The sequence below is a fragment of the Clarias gariepinus genome, chromosome 13, assembly GCF_024256425.1.
Source record: "Clarias gariepinus isolate MV-2021 ecotype Netherlands chromosome 13, CGAR_prim_01v2, whole genome shotgun sequence".
Taxonomy (NCBI): Eukaryota; Metazoa; Chordata; class Actinopteri; order Siluriformes; family Clariidae; genus Clarias; species Clarias gariepinus.
The window spans coordinates 31,725,180-31,743,040 of record NC_071112.1 but is presented as its reverse complement, the minus strand read 5'-3'; the positions used below and the strand labels follow the sequence as shown (position 1 = coordinate 31,743,040).

The 17,861-nt window shown below is 37.6% G+C and overlaps 1 protein-coding gene across 1 annotated transcript; it reads left to right on the top strand.

Moving 5' to 3' along the window:
- Positions 1–11,500: 11,500 nt before the first annotated feature.
- Positions 11,501–16,929, top strand: LOC128535393 (platelet-activating factor receptor-like). The gene is made up of 2 exons (XM_053509276.1): positions 11,501–11,735; positions 14,621–16,929. Exon 2 carries the CDS (start codon positions 14,621–14,623, stop codon positions 15,716–15,718), a length of 1,098 nt encoding a protein of 365 aa, XP_053365251.1. The 5' UTR covers positions 11,501–11,735; the 3' UTR covers positions 15,719–16,929.
- Positions 16,930–17,861: the final 932 nt, after the last annotated feature.

The following is a 17,861-nucleotide window of genomic DNA, read 5'->3' as shown; positions in this document are numbered from 1 at the left end:
CCAGGGGTAGCCCAGTGGTTAAGGCATTGGACTACGGTTCGGAAGATCCCAGGTTCAAACACCACAACCACCAAGTTGCCACTGTTGGGCCCTTGAGCAAGGCCCCTAACCCTCAACTGCTCAGATGTATAATGAGATAAAAATGTAAGTCGCTCTGGATAAGAGCGTCTGCCAAATGCCTAAATGTAAATGTAAATGTAATCTTGCTTAGAAATGGCTTCTTCTTAGCACTGTAGAGTTTCAGCTGGCAACGGTGGATGGCACGGTGAATTGTGTTCACTGACAATAGTTTCTGGAAGTATTCCTGAGCCCATTCTGTGATTTCCTTTACAGTAGCATTCCTGTTTATGGTGCAGTGTCGTTTAAGGGCCCGGAGATCACTGGCATCCAGTATGATTTTACACCCTTGACCCTTACGCACAGAGATTGTTCCAGATTCTCTGAATCTTTGGATGATGTTATGCACAGTTGATGATAATAACTGCAAAGTCTTTGCAATTTTTTTGCTGGGTAACACCTTTCTGCGCAACATTGTGGGAATTGGTGATCCTCTACCCATTTTGGCTTCTGAGAGACACTGCCACTCTAAGAAGCTCTTTTTATACCCAATCATATTGCCAATTGACCTAATTAGTGTTAATTGGTCTTCCAGCTCCTCGTTATGCTCAAATTTACTTTTTCCAGCCTCTTATTGCTACTTGTCCCAACTTTTTTGGGATTTGTTGACACCATGAAATTTTGAATCAGCATATTTTTCCCTTAAAATGATACATTTTCTCAGTTTGAACTTTTGTTCCGTGATTTATGTTCTATTCTGAATAAAATATTAGAAGTTGGCACCTTCACATCATTGCATTCAGTTTTTATTCACGATTTGTATAGTGTCCCAACTTTTTTGGAATCCGGTTTATTATATGACGTACAGTATATTTGTGCCAATCAGCAGTGAGGGAGGTGTACACTCATGATGGGGGAGGGGCTTGTGTTGCTAGAGAAAAAGCATCATAAGCTAAAAAACAAGCCCACCAGACAGGAATCCCTCTCCCGTGACTCTGTACTCGAGGAAGCTGCCTCCTTGTCATTTCTTATTTATAACAACAAAACTGAACAATGCCTAAAAACTGCAACAAGGTATACAGTAAACAAGCTAAAAAAAAAACAGAACTACAGTTTTATAAGCTGTCAACTCCCCCCCGCCCCCCCCCCAAAAAAAAAAAGAATGTTTAAGGACACAAATCTAGAGCCCAACGTGTAATATTACTGTTATGTTTACTGTGTACAGTTTCACAGGGAAATGAAATATACTTTTTTCATAAATTTTTAACCATGTCAAAGGATTATTTTACCTCCCTATGATAAAGAAACGTCCTATGATATATAAACTAAATTGTATTGGTCTAGTGTCAGGGTCCCACAATTTACCCATTCCTCCCGCTGATGCTTCTCGTCTTATTGCGTTATATAATATTCACATGATATTTTATATTTACACAGGACTATCAGAACGATTTCTCAATGATCATGTGACGCACTGAATTATTATTTTTACTTAGCTTTTTATGTGGATTATAGAGTGTTAAACGATAAGTGAGCAAGCACTTTGGTATGGTACAAAGAGATGTTACAGTTACAGTTAAGTTTTTTTTTAAATCAATGGTCAGTAAAACTTACCTGACCTTTATTATATTATAAATATTATATATTATTATATATGTTATGTATTTTCTTAATTTATAAAAAAATATATAATTTTTAAAAAAAATTTTAGTCACAACTCACAACGTTTCCCAAAAAAGGACAAGGGGGAAATTTCAGTCAAAAATGTAATCTGAAAATAAATCTCGAATAATCTCAAAATATTTAAACAAATGAAACCTAAAGTTAGACATATAAAGAAATCTAAAGTAACGTCTTGCCATTTTTCCATTATCCTTCTAACTTAGAAAGGATCCAAATTATGGTATTTTTGGTTGACATAATTTTAAGGAATATTAGAAATTTTTGCAACAGGCAAGGATTACATATGGTTATGGTTACAAGGTTCCATGCAAAGCTCAAAATTACATAAAAAATATGTTTTTCCTAAAAATTAACTGAATATTGATTTAACGCATTATAATAAAATGAGAAAACCAAATGTGTTCTTAAAATGCTTTTAAAAGTCATGAGACACTGAAGTGGAATGTGCGACCACACAAAGGTGAAGGTAGAGGTGGCAAAGGCCAAACAAAGAGCATATGAGGAGTTGTATGTTAGATTGGATAGTAAGGAGGGTGAGGTGGATCTGTACAGGTTGGCGAGGCAGAAAGATAGAGATGGGAAGGATGTGCAGCAGGTTAGAGTGATTAAAGATAGAGATGGAAATGTACTGACAGATGCCAGGAGGGTGATGGGAAGATGGAAGGAGTACTTTAAAGAGTTGATGAATGAGGAAAATGAAAGAGAACAAAGAGTAAAAGAGGTGACTGTTGTAGAGCAAGAAGTAGCAAATATTAGTAAAAGTGAGGTGAGAAGGGTGTTGAAGAGGATGAAGAGTGGAAAGGCTGTTGGTCCTGATGACATACCTGTGGAGGTATGGAAGTGCTTAGGCGAGGTGGCAGTAGAGTTTCTTACTAGTTTGTTTAACAAGATCTTGGAGAGTAAAAGGGTTTCAGAAGAATGGAGGAGAAGTGTATTGGTGCTGGTTTTTAAGAACAAGGGAGATGTGCAGAGCTGTGGCAATTATAGGAGCATAAAGCTAATAAGCCATACAATCAAGCTGTGGGAAAGAGTAGAGGAAGCTAGGTTAAGGGCAGAGGTGAGCATTTGTGAGCAGCAATATGGTTTTATGCCTAGAAAGAGTACATCAGATGCAATATTTGCTTTGAGTATGCTGGCGGAGAAGTACAGAGATGGTAATAAAGAGTTGCATTGTGTCGTTGTAGATTTAGAGAAGGCGTACGACAGGGTGCAGAGAAAGGAGCTGTGATGTTGTATGAGAAAGTCTGGAGTGGAAGAGAAGTATGTTAGAGTGGTGCAGGACATGTATGAGAGCTGTAAGACAGTGGTGAGATGTGCTGTAGGTGTGACAGAAGAGTTCAAGGTGGAGGTGGGTCTGCATCAAGGATCGGCTCTAAGCCCCTTTTGTTTGCTCTGGTAATGGACAGGATGACAGATAAGTTAGACAGGAGTCTTCATGGACTATGATGTTTGCAGATGCCATTGTGTTTTGTAGCGAGAGCAGGGAACAGTTGGAAAAAAATTGGGAGAGGTGGAGGTATGTTCTGGAAAGCAGAGGAATGAAGGTTAGCCACAGTAAGATGGAATACATGTCTGTAAATGAGAGGAACCCAAGAGGAATGGTGAGGATACAGGGAGGAGGTAAAGAAGGTGCAGGACTTTAAGTACTTAGGGTCAACGGTCCAGAGCAACGGAGATTGTCGAATGGGGGTGAAGAGGCGGGTACAGGCAGGTTGGAATGGGTGGAGAAAAGTTTCAGGTGTGTTGTGCGATAAAAGAGTATCAGCGAGGAGAAAAGGAAAGGTGTACAGGACAGTGGTGAGACCAGCGATGCTCTATGGCTTAGAGACAGTGGCACTGAAGAAAAGACAGGAGGCAGAGTTGGAGGTAGCAGAGCTGAAGATGTTGAGGTTCTCTTTGGGAGCAACAAGGATGGATAGGATCAAGAATGAGTTCATCAGAGGGACAACCCATGTTAGATGTTTTGGAGATAAAGTCAGAGAGGCCAGATTGAGGTGGTTTGGACATGTTCAGAGGAGAGATGGTGAATATATCGGTAGAAGGATGCTGAGGTTTAAACTGCCAGGCAGGAGGTCTAGAGGAAGACCAAAGAGGAGATTTATGGATGCAGTGAGAGAGGACATGAAGTTAGTTGGTGTGAGAGAAGAGGATGCAGAGGATAGGGTTAGATGGAGGCAGATGATTCGCTGTGGCGACCCCTGAAAGGGAACAGCCGAAAGACAAAGAAGAAGACAGCTTAGATAGAAGGAATTTCTAATATAGGAAACACTGTTTGGCCTACAGTGCATGCCTATGGACTGTTTGGGGAAACCCCAGATTACAAGGAGGATATCACGATGCAGGAATCCACTCGCACAGACTGGGGGTGAAATTCAAGCCATTAACCCTGGAGGTGCGAGGCAGCATTGATAACCTCTAAGCGACCCAACCTTATCTTTTTGAACTTCACAAAGTTGTCACCTTGGGCAAGTTTTAGTGTTCATTAAAAAACAGGAGGTACAGAATCCACATGTCTTGTGTTCGCTACTGGTGTGAGTCACATAGTCAGTGCTCTGCCGTTTTTCCTGCTCTAACTCATCCCAAATCTAATTTTAAAGACCTTTGCTCTTTATTTAGGTATATTTTACAGCAGTGAAAGCTGAAACTTAACAGTTATAGTTATGGGTATTTGATTATTTATATGAATATTATGTGTGTGCACAAGGGAAAAAACACCCTCAGTCAAACATAAGGGCAAACCAATGCAGGTTTTTTTTTTTTTTTTTGAGGATGATGATGAAGACATTACTGATATTATGGGCATGACATCTGTTTTCATCTGTGTTGTACTATAAAGTAAATAACAGTTCTGGCACCCATATAACAGTTACTTAATTAAGTTCATCATTAACGGCACACATTTGTTAATGAAAGTTATTTAAATTTCTCATACTTGCTTTTATTTCAATTGTACTGCAAGTAATAAGAAGGTAATATAATGCGGTAATTAATTCTGAAAACCCCTTAAAAAAAAGTTACCCACACTAATAATAGAAAAAAACACACTAACAAAACAAATTCCAAAGGTTAACAAGGTTATGGTTTTCATTTCCTTTTTCCTGGTTATCATTTGCCGGCGACAGGTGAGGACAGGACAGGTGTAGTAATTCCTCTCACCTATTACACTCCTAAATGAATTAAGAAACTTAAATACAGAGCAGTAAGAAAGAAATTTACATCTACATTTGGCAAAAGCGACTTACATTTCTTATCTCATTACACATCTGAGCAGTTGAGGGTTAAGGGCCTTGCTCAAGGGCCCAACAGCGGCAACTTGGTTGTTGTGGTGTTTGAACCTGGGATCTTCCGAACCGTAGTCCAATGCCTTAATCACTGAGCTACCCCTGGCAAATTTAGGATTTATAGGCCAGAGAATATATGCATATGGTATACAGAACTATGATTAGAATGTAAATATCACTGAAAAGTCAGTTTTCCCTCTTTGGCCTTTTTTAAAATGTTGTTTAGTTAAGAAATAGTATTTATCTGTCTCCTTTATTTTTCCTAGGAACTTGCAGTTAGATCTTGACTCATAAACAAGTGTGTATATGTAATTGAAACTGCCCATACCAGCTTAAACACATAAACACATACATAAATACACACAGTACATACGTAAATGGCAACATATTGGCATGGTGGTTAGCACTCTGGCCGCAGATCTTCAGGGTTTCCTCTGGGTACTCCGGTTACTTCCAGCACATTCTTCCTGATATTTGAATGGTTTGGCACCCCGTCCAGGGTGTACCCTGCCCCAAATGTTATGGGATAGGCTCCAGGCTTCCCTGTAATTAACAGAGGTGAAAATAGTTTAAAATTCTTAGCAGACAGATATCCTCACATTTGCTTCTAGAATAGAATATACTGTAGAATACTGGTATATAGGGGAGTTCATGGTCGACTTAATGCCAGCTTGGTGCCCAGGTCCTGTGGCTGCAAAACAAGCCCAAATCATCACCCCTCCACGGCTGTGCTTGACAGTGGGTATAAGGTGTTTCTGTTGAAATGGTTGGTGGTGGTTTCTGCTGGTTGCTTTTCACCAAACATGGTGCTGGGCATTAAGACCAAACAACTCCACTTTGGTCTCATTTGTCCCCAGGACATGAGCCTTGTGGTTTGTTTAGATGCAGTTTTGTGAGCCTCATGCTTCCATGTTCTTTTCAGACAGAAGAGGTTTCTCCTGCCAACCCTTCCAAAAAAAAAAAAAAAAAACTGTACTCGTTCAGTCTTTGTCTAAAACAGTTTCCATGGACTTTAACATTTAACATGCTCAGTGAGGCCTGTAGGGCCTGAGATCTAGCTGTTTTTTTTTGTTTTGTTTGTATTTCACTGAGCATTGCATGGTCTGACCTTGGGGTGAATAAGCTGCTGGTCCACTCCTGGTAAGATTGGCAACTGTCATGAATGCTTCTCACTTAATAATCATTAGATTAGTAATCATTTTTCCACTTTGTAGAAACATTGAACTCCAAATAGTTTAGAAATAGTTTTACAATTTTGTTTTGCTGTGCATATTTATTGTAGTTTCTACAGTGTGATAGGTTTGTACATTCTCATATTCGACACTGTATTTAAGGGGAAGTTTAATAAGAGGAATAAATCCTGCAGTGCCGGAGGAACCCTGGTATTGTTTATTTTGTTCAGGGTGAGATTTTAAGTAATATTTTAAACTATTGGCTACAATGCTGGACTCCTGATGTACAAAGCAAGGATCTGAAAACAAGAATATGTAGGGAAAAAACAGGGAAAAAATAGTGATGGGTCGTTCATGAATGATTTCGTTCTTTTTGAATGAGTCTTTAACGTGACTCAGAAGACTGAGTAGGTTATGTACTGTAAAGGAAACAGAAATGAATAGTTAACTTTGAGTCTTCTGTTCCAAATTATTAGTTTTTTTGTCACGTGTCTCGCATAGACGCTATGCAGTGCAATAGATTCAAATGAACAAACTACTCGGACTAGAATATATAAGAGGTGAGCTGCTCACTCTGCGTATCACATGTCCTTAGCTGCATTGTAACATTTTCATTACTGGAACTGTTGTCAAGAAAAGTGTGAGTCAGTCCAGTAGGGGGCGCCAATGGGCCTTTATTAGATGTCTGCCTGACATTCTATCACGTTCTAACATGGAAATTGTTTGTTTGTTTGGTGTAGTGCAGAGGTTCTCAAAGTGTGTGGCGCCCCACTAGTGGTGAATACAGACATGACAGGTGGGGCGCAATGAACGGGAGGGAATTAGTGGAAAATAATAAGATGTACCTATTCTAATTCATGCTTTTCTTTATTGACAATAAAGATCGGACACTCGAAACTAAACAATCACACGCTAAGAAATGGATCATTAATACAAGTAAATTAAAATAACATCAAAGAAAAGGTGGAACCATAGTGCAACAATAACGGTTTAACGTCGGCATGTTAATTGCAGAGGAACAATATAGAAGGAAACATTCGGTATTATATACGTAATTTCATTTATTCCTATGTGTATGCTGTGCTGCCATTTCTAGTTTCCAGTGTGGTAACAAAGTTGCTTTTTGATCCTTCAGGCGCTGAACAGAAGGGAAGATCAAGATCGTTCTACGCTTTTTGTTGCTGTGCGGCTTTTTGCGATGATCCCTAAATCATTCGTTGTGCCGTAGAGAATAATGGTGTTTATGCTTTTAAACATGTATAATTTAAGGCGGATGGAGCTTAAAGACAATGTAGAGAGAAATATATCTGGGTATCTTATTCGCGGGTTTATTTACGAAGCTGTTGAATTCGGAGATGCGAATATCAAACTAACTTGACCGCGGACACAAACAGGTGTTATGCGCTAAAGTGCCCCACTGCCAGGGATTGCCCATACCCATCCCCCCCCTCCCCCAACACATACACACGTAATCTCTATCAAATATTATATTAGGACATACATTCAAAGGTTTATTATTATCAAATATATTATTACTATTATAATTAACCCTAGGCATGTGACAGCTGTCGAGACGATTAATACAAATCCCCCAAAAATGATTATTTTATGGCACATTTATTTTGCAGGGGTTTGTCAATGTACAAATAACAAATTATTTATCACAAATGACACTAAATAAATATTGTTTGTGGTGAAAAATGATAGGAAACGATTTTTATTATAAAATAAGCAATATAAAAATATACATGTTGTATATGAAAAAATATATATAATTTATATATTTTTCCCCCTATAATTTTTTTTTATATTGCTTATTTTATAATTAAATTCGTTTGTTATAATTTGTAATTTGTAAACCATAAATCTATGAATTTATGTTCTAATAGGCCTATATTATTTGAAAGAGATTATGTAGGTGGCAATCCGTGGCAGGGGGGCATTTAAGAGCATAACACCGGGTCAGTAGTGTACTGTATGTAGTGAGCATAATAACATCAATGGATACATTTGTTACATGGACCACAAAAAAGCAGGCGATTTAGCACTATCAGCCTAATCAACCAAAAATCCAGCCGAAAGGAAAACATGATGAAGCCTACTGTATGTTGCGCTTGGATTCATGGTGGGGATGGTGGGGGCAGAGGAGAGACCCGTGTGTGTTTTGTGTCTTAAACCGCTGGCAGCAGACAGCATGAGACAAAGTAGGAAGACACTTAGAGACAACACACCCCAGTCACGTTAATAAGCCACTTCACTTTTTTGAAAGAAAGCTCTAAATAAGTGACGAAGGAAGCCTGTTATAACAATTGCACGTGTATTTTATCTGTATTGAACTTGGTTTTATTTGATCTTATTGGTTTAGAAATTGATATTTCAATAAATAGTACACTTGGCCGTTTTCATTATCATTTTGTTGACAAGTGGGGCTTGAAAATTCGCCCACCGCCTTAAGTGGGGAATGACAGAAAATGTTTGAGAACCACTGGTGTAGTGACAGGTAGAAGGAAACCAGGGGGGTATTCCATTAAGCAGGTTATGTGACATACTCGGGTAAGTTTAAGGGTAAGTTAGTGGATAACCTCAACTTTCGGTTCCAAAAACAGAGCAAACTTTCTGGGTATGTATGTAACCATAGCAACTTACTCTCTAAAGATGAGCTGCTCGGTAGGAGGTTATGTTCCAGGGTCAGTTTGTTTCAGAAGGTTATTGAGCATGGCGACCCTTTTGATGATGATCCCGTGGACGTGGAGGCCCAATTTATATGATTATAAGGGAGACAGTTATAAGACCGCGTATTGATGTCTTTTTATTTCCTAATGATTATTTGAAAGAGCGTTATCGGTTTTCAAAAGAATCATTAATTTACTTAACACATCTCTTGAAACCGCATATTGCACATGTCACCAACCGCAGGGCTGTTCTTAGAACAGAGAACATTCTCTGCATAGCACTTGGGTTTTTTGGCGTCAGGGCATTTTTTTTTGTACAATGTGGGTGATGCAGAGCATGTGGGAAAGGCAACTGTGTGTAGAGCTGTTCATACAGTATGTCTGGTACTTAAACGCTTCTTACACACGTGTGTACAGTTCCCTGGTCATAAACCTCTGTTATTAAAGAGGAATTCCACAGAGTGCCAGGTTTGTCCTTTGTAGTAAAATCAATGACGCATATTTAATATGTAGTCATACCATTTATATCTATACATGTATTCATCCTGCATACACACACACACACACACACACACACACACACATGATCCTTCTATATATGACTATTTATTTCAGGGTTTCCAAATGTAACTGGGTGCATTGATGGCACCCACATTCCTATTAAAGCTCCTTCAATAAATGAGGGAGACGATGTTAATAGGAAATCTATTCATAGTATCAATGTTCAGGTGACAACTTGATTTTGTGTTGCCTTGTTAAAATCATTAAACTCATTACTTTTTTCCACTAACTATAGCCAATATGTGAGGCAACCCACATCATTACTAATTATAAGGCAAAATGTGCTTCACCACATTGCCACTATTAGAGGGGAAATTGAAGAATTTCAATTCTTCACTATTGAAGAAGATGGCCCAGAGGAACCTCTACAGATTTTTCGCACACAACAGAGAAGGAAGTCTTTTGAGAGACAGGATTTGTCACAATTACATTTATTAAATTGTTTGCACTGGTCTGCTGTGCAGTTCATTTCTTAATTTCCTGAAAAACAATGAACAAAAGTAAAATGAAATAAAATCTGTTTTTTTTAATGACATTGCTTTATATACACAACACTTTAAACATGCAACAGATTAATATATGCACAAGTTCTCACCTTAAGGCGACGCTCCAGTAATTCGATTTCTAGTGTTGCTTTTTTAATGGATAGCCTTTTCTCTTCCATTTGAAGCTGTATAAGGTCCATCTCCATGTCACTTTCTCTTATTTGTTTTTGAAGATGGACCTTATACATCTCCTTTGCTGGCAACTAGGAATGCAAAAATAAATAAATGAGATTCTGTCAGACAATAAAATTTAAATATGGACAACTGCACACAAATTCTTACATTGATTAGATTGTGCATTGAGGTTGAAAGACCTTCATCTGTGGGCAAATCCCCGGGTATGTACTGTAAAAGAACAATGACATTTTATTACTCTAATGTAAAAAGGGGGCGCTGCATTATAATAGTATGCATCCTACCTCAGTGGATCTACCAGCATCGTCCACTTCTGTCACAGCAGATTTGATCTGTTCATCTTCATCCTTCAGTGGAAATATGCAAGTATACGTTATATGGCAAAAAATAAATAAAAAATATATACCTAAAAGCAACTAAAGGTACATAACACCAAAACACATACAACTGTAACAGACTGTGTTCTTTCTGTAGGGTCCATTAATACAATCCCTCTATCATTATCTATAGAAAAATACAACCCATTAAATTCTCATTATTATCAAAGAAAAACCAATAATGCAGGAAAAAAACATGTCAAAGTAATACAACTAAGTTCACTGTAGCCTAAACATCATATGCAGTTAAATACATTACTTCTGCATAAAAACGTTAAGCATGTTTAAAATCCTTTAAGTGACACAGATAGTAATTTATTAAGTCGTATAATGAAAACAAATCATAGTGGTTAACTTACATTTCACCACGTTAGTGTCACTGGTCGCCCTTTATTAAGGGACAGAGCCGCTCCTCAGATGGGGGGAGAGGAGGTGGTGGTGGGCCCCCGCCAGTTAGACGGATCAGCCTTCTTTCTATTAGCTACATGGCTGAAAGAATTTACTAAATCGTGTTTAATAAATAGTTCAGTGATTGTGTAATCAAATATAACATTTTTTGCAGAACGTTTTTGTGTTTCATTTTGACTTGGCTCAAAGTTCTTCTGGCTCCAGAAGGATTACACCTTATTAAATAAGAAACCATAAATTTCTAGTCGATATACATTCTTATTTTAACCTAAAGAAATGAATGGCAGGAAAAGTAAATGCTTTGGGGTAAATCAAAGCAGAGGTTATAATTTACCAAATGGTAAGTGAACCAAGCTTTCTGGAGAGTTGGTACGGAATTGTAGAGGTACTGTACACTTACTAGGAAAAATGTAAGAAATTACGCAACTTGGCGACATCTAGGGGTTGTTTTGGGCGTGGTTGTTGGGTATTATATGTGCAATACTGTTAGAGGAAGAGAAAAGGGGTGTCAATTGCTCTGTTCAGAAGGCGTGGCTGTGACACCGCATTGTGAAATCTACATACGAAACGCACGGTTTCCACATGTTCCACACAAAAGCAGCTGTTCATCTTACTGCACTGCTCATTAGACCTGCAGACAACATAGTGGACACACATATACAGGATAGTTCGTCTAGTGCTGACTATTTAAACTTACAGACAGTCACTGAGAGGAGGGCTTTCTTTTAAAAGAAGACATAAATAGCTGTTTTTATTATTATTATTTTTATTTCAAATACAAAAAAAGATTATTGACAGTGAGTGCAATTTCTCCAATCGAGGGGAGCAGCAAGATCTAATTAAGGTGAGTCAAACTATCTATCTATCTATCTATCTATCTATCTATCTATCTATCTATCTATCTATCTATCTATCTATCTATCTAAAATATATACACATAAATATATTAAAAGGGCAAACTTTTAAGTTTAGGAAAAAAGGAATTATGATAATGATACAGGATAGCACAAAACAGTTTTAAAAAACAATAATGTGCATGAAATGCGGGCACGCAGGTTATACCTGAGCGCTTTGGTGTCCTCTCCTAGCCTTACGACATAGTTGGATTGGTTATGCTAAATTGTCCCATGGATGTCAATGAGTTGCTAATGTGTGTGCCAACTTTTCACATGTTTGCTTGTTCCTCAGTCACACAGTCATTTACCCATAAAGGCGATACCTAATCAATACAGTTTAGAGATAAGTGTAGTGCACGAGGTGTCTGATTAAACAGAATGCTTTGTACAAATTTTCATTATCATATTCTATTTGCAATCAAGGTGATTCTAAGGTTGTACACATTTGATAAACACATTTTATTTAGGAACCTATAAAACAATGAGTAAGTTTCCCTTTGATCAGGATGCAAGACGACCAGATCAACCTTCATACCAGAATGAAAGAATTCATGTCTCCAGTGGTGAGACAACTCCAACAGCAATGGGCTTAACATTAAAACATCTCAGGTGGCACTGCGAGTTATTGTTACTGAAGTGAGGAAACACAGGCAGGAAGGGCTCGTCTTATTCTAAAGAAATTTGAACACTCATGAAATGGTCAAGCATTAAGTAAGAGGATCTACTGGTCTGGGAAACTGTTGAACCCTCGGACGTCCTTAACCTGCGCAGATGATGACAGATTATACACAACAGCGGATGCTAGCTATAGTCTAGACAGCGTAGATACGCCTGATAATGATCTTTATTGACTTGAAGCATTGAGTAAAGTGTGAATTACCCTGAAATGTGCCGCACCCCAGGGCACTGCGCTTGGGAATTTTTCATGATGTGGATCGAAAGCTTTCTGCAGCTCCGGTTTCCTTTTTTTCCACATAGTCTTGTGAGCATGTGATGCAACTTTTTTTTTTCATTTGACATTACCATTAAACTATGTAAAATGACTTTATTAAGTTATTTTAATGCTTATGTTTATAACATGACAATCACATAACATAACATCAAAGTAACAAATAATGTTAATACAAGTGGCTTTCATTTTAATATAAACCTGTAAAAAACCTTTTAATCACCACTTTTTATCTAGAAATATAATTAGGGTATGTGATATATTTGAATTTATGCACACATGCACACACACACACACACACACACACACACACACACACACACACAAATACGCACACGCACATACGTGAGACAGCTCAGGTGTGGAATTCTTGGAAGCTCACAGAATTACATCATCATTGGAAACTCCAGCTCGGTGCTTACACACCCTTACATCTTATGCAATTCATAAAAACATAAACTGAACATATTTTTATTGTGTTTATAAGCTTGCCTGACTTTTAACCTTGTAAATGTGGATAAAGGATAAACACCTCACATAATATATTAAATCAGACAGGCATAATGTATACACACTGCAGTGTTTAAAATTTTAACAACCATGCTAGGATATATATATATATACACACACACAGAACACAAAAATCGTATTAACATAAAATTATATATATATATACAATACATTTACATATATATGGATATAATACATCTATATATATATATATATATATATATATATATATATATATATATATATGTATCAATATGTCGATGTATTAAAATGTTTATACAAGTTTTCCTTTCCTCAGTTGTGTATACATTTTCTCTCTCTATCCTCCTTAGTTATATACAAGAGTTTAGTATTTTCTAATATATTCTATTAATAACCCAGGGTCAGAGGCAACTTGACTTTGCACCAGAGCAATTAAAAATGTCCAATTCCTTTGTGTTTGCCTTTATATAAACTGGTTTTAAATACCATATGATTTAAGGAATAGATACGTAATTCCTGTTGTCTTCAAATAGCAAAATCTCATGTAATGTTTAATTAGCTAGGAATGTGTTTAATGAACATAATGTATATTTCTAACAGGCAGTGATGCTCCATTTCCTGTCTGCGCACATTTCTGCTGCATGTTCTTCATATGTTTTCTTTCCAGTTTTTTTTTTCTGGGGTTTTCCAGTTTCTTCTCAAACACATATTGGGTGTTTCTAATATACTGGAGTTCCCTTCAGGGTGTCCCTGGAATACTAGATTCAATGTTCACTAGGAACAATGTGTATCCTGTACACTTTTAGGAGAAGAAGTCTGAAGATTCTGTTTATAACAGTGTTACATCAGGTCATTATTTAGGGTGTTAGGAAAATTAAATACTCAGGAACCACCAAAGAACTGTTCAATTTTTTTTTATCCTAAGGTGTGGTCTTGACCACTGGATAATTATTAAGTTGTCAAAATAGAAAAGTGTGGAGATAAGTAGAAACGTATACGTGAAAAAAAATTTGAAAATACTTTTTATATTTTATATGATTTATTTATATTTATATGATTTATTTATATTGTACGTACTGTATCGGTCCTAACGTGTAACGTTTAAAACGAATAATCTGTGCCGAACTGGTGATGAAGCAGGATGTTGGTTTGATGGTTCTGATGGATTAAGATAAGGAGAAGTAGGTGAATCCTTATCGAAACACATCCGGCACTTCATATCGAGCACAAACAGAAATCTAAAGGATCCTCTCTGTAAGAATTTGACTATATTTTAGGAAGTACTGTATGTCTTGAAGAGGGAAGCGAGAGAGAGAATTTATTTTTAAACAGTTGTGACTCCTAACATACTGTAGTTAAAAGATCACATGCTAAATAAAATTTCTTTTTCAGATGCCTTCAACAGTGACTCCTGTCAGTGAGTTGACTACAGAGAATTCCCAAAATAACACTTTCCTGGACTCAGAATTCCGCTACACACTCTTCCCCGCTTTCTACGGTGTGGTGTTTATAATCGGGCTTGTAGCCAATGCATACGTGCTCTATGTCCTGCGTCAAATGCGAGGCTCCAGGTCCATGAATGAGATGCGCATCTACATGACCAACCTGACCGTGGCGGACCTGCTCTTCGTCTGTGTGCTTCCTCTTTGGATTAGCTATTATAGTCATCATGGTGACTGGATCTACCCAGATGCTCTGTGTCGCATTAGCGGCACGCTCTTCTTCATCAACACCTACGGCTCTGTCCTCTTCCTCGCCGTCATCAGCGTCAATCGCTACTGGGCCGTGACTCGGCCACTGGTGGCCGCTTCTACCGACTGCTGGAGACGCGGTGTTATTACCTCAGTGATCATCTGGGCCATCACCCTGGCAGTGGCCGCGTATCACCTTGCTACGCCTGGCGTCCAGAAAGACAAGCATGGAGGTGTCTCACGATGCTTAGAGGGCTACCATAACAGTGACCCCAAATCCAAGCTTCCTGTCGTCATTACTAACTTCATCATCATCGGCCTGTTTTTTACAGTCTTCCTCCTCGTGGTTTTGTGCAACGTCCTCATCGCTTGCGCCCTCCTGGCACAGCCCGTCAGTCAGCCCCGGCCCAGTACAGGAAGACGGCCCCTTGGTACCAAACGTCGCGCCTTGCGGATGCTCTGTGCGGTTGTAGGTGTGTTCGTAATTTGTTTCGTTCCTCATCACGTGGTTCAGGGACCCTGGACGCTAGCCGTCCTGAAGATGACCGACTGGAGTGAAGAAACCCAGCAGTATCTGAACGACGCCCACCAAGTCACACTGCTTCTTATGGGGTTGAACTGCATCCTGGACCCAATCGTGTACTGCTTTTCAACCAGGAAGTTCCGCTTGTACATCAAAGGGCACTTGAAGAAAGTAAAGCAGGGGAAAAACTGCTCCCATCACACCAGCACCACCGGGCTGTCCATGAAAATCAGGAATCAGAGTGAAGACTTGAGCATCTTTGAACAGAAGGAGTAGCAGAGATTTAAAAAACTTTGACAGCGAGCGAAAAAACTTGGCATTTTCAGATAAGGTGTAATAATGAGTCTTCATCTGGAATAGAAGGAAGCTTTTATTTCTATCCCACTGGCATCACTTTTAGCAGGTAGACAACATTGTGGGTAAGGTAGAAAAAAAAACAGAAAGGCATGTCCATTAAAGAAGTTTAAACTGAATATTTATTTTTTTAAGAAATGTTGGATATTATTGACATTTACAAGTGAATAGCAAGGATTGAGTTCACCTTATGGTTTTAAATATTATTAAAATATGTAAACTACCATCACTCATTGTGGGTTGTTGGTTGTTCTGGACTTCCCCTCTGTCTGAATTTCACAATGTTGTTTTCTTGGGCAAGTTTTTGTGTTCCTCAAAAGACAGGAAGTTCAGAATTTACAGGTCTCGTGTTTCTCTACTGGTTTGATTCCCATCGCCTGTGCTCTGCCATGTTTCTGCTCTACCTCATCTGAATGAATGTAATTCCTAAGCTGATGTCAGATGCTTTTTGGCCTTCAATCAGGTAGACTGTAGAGAAGCGAAAGCGGTAACTGGTAAATATAGCAGCTCAGGGTGTGTACTGTGAACTGCTGCTGCTTGAATAATCGTTTGTGGGGTTTTTTTTTACATGATGTACCTGATATTTGTGGAAGCCAGCTGAACTTAACAGCTCTGAGCTGTACTTAATTGTCCCTCAAATTCATGCACTTTTTTATGATGAGCCACTGGATGTAATTTCATGTAAAACATTTATAATTGCTTAACCATAATGTGCCTTTTTTATTTTTACAGCATGTATGAATTGTATGTTTGTGCAGATTTTTATGTGTTTGATGTGTTGCATCTTTTTCTTAAAAAGAAAAGTCTAAATGCATTTAACTGGTGCGCAAACAGTCTAAAGCACAGAATTTATCTTATTTGTTCTTCATTTGTATGAGATGTTCTGAAGTGTTGAAACCATGATTCTGTTTTATCTTAAAGTGTATGAGTCACATGGAGTGCCAAAAAGCACACCACTTCCTCAGTACTCTTGGTATTGCATGCGTTAAGTTAGCCACAGACAAAATAGCATGATTTTTTTTTTTATATTTGATTTATCTAATAGCTTTGTATCTGAGTTTCCTACTAAATCTCATATAATTAAATAAAAATAAAAACGAACTGTTTCTTAAATTATAAAAAAGTTATGAGTTAATGATCAGAAGGCCGGCGTGGTTTAAACCACATCTCCACCAAGCTGCGGCTGTTGGGCCCTTGAGAAACAGGCTGGGATATGTGAAAAAAAAAAACACACTGCAGTAATATATACAGTAGGTCACAAATAAAGACTAAAATTAACAACGTACTAATGTTCTGTTCACATTTAACAAAATAGTATAATATAAAATAACATACTTTATTACATTACACTTTACATTCATAAAATTCAACACAACGACGCAAACAGAAATAAAACAAGTTTTATTTATTTATTTATCAAAATAAATGACATAAAACATAACATTTGCTCAGTTATAGAACTGACTAATGGTTTTGCCGTCAGCTCTTGATTATAATACGTAGATCTTCTTTAAATATGGAGTAATAACAGAATGCAGTATTGAAATCTGGAAAATATTCTTTCTTTCTAAGGAGCATAAATAGTATATTGTATAGAGAGAAGATAAAAATAAAATAGATGTAATGTAATAAAATTACCGAAAGTACTCTTGGGTGTAAATGTATATGCAGAACTAGAAGGGTTGAATCCACCACCATCAGAACTTAAAATATTATTCAAATGATTCATATGATATTGGAAAAATAAAGGAGGAAGTTTATTACATCATCTAGGGAAAGGAGATCAACTGGGATGCTTTAGTTGGGTTTATTCATTTTTAATAGCAGAAGAAAGAAAGAAAGAGTTTTAGGGTTGTTTTAGGATATTACTAACAAAAATAGTGAATATCAGAAAATTGGATATCAGAGGAAAAAATATCTAATATTGGATCCTGTAACAAGATGAAATGTAGTTTTGGAACTAGAAATGTTCACGCATAAGGAGATTTGTTTGTTTTATTTCGATTGATCTTATTATATTTATTTGTTTTACTTTATGCAGTGCAAATTTTGTAGTTATGCTTTA

What these genes read in the sequence shown, in the direction of transcription:
- LOC128535393 (XM_053509276.1), top strand. Translation starts at nt 14,621, where the DNA reads ATGCCTTCAACAGTGACTCCTGTCAGTGAGTTGACTACAGAGAATTCC.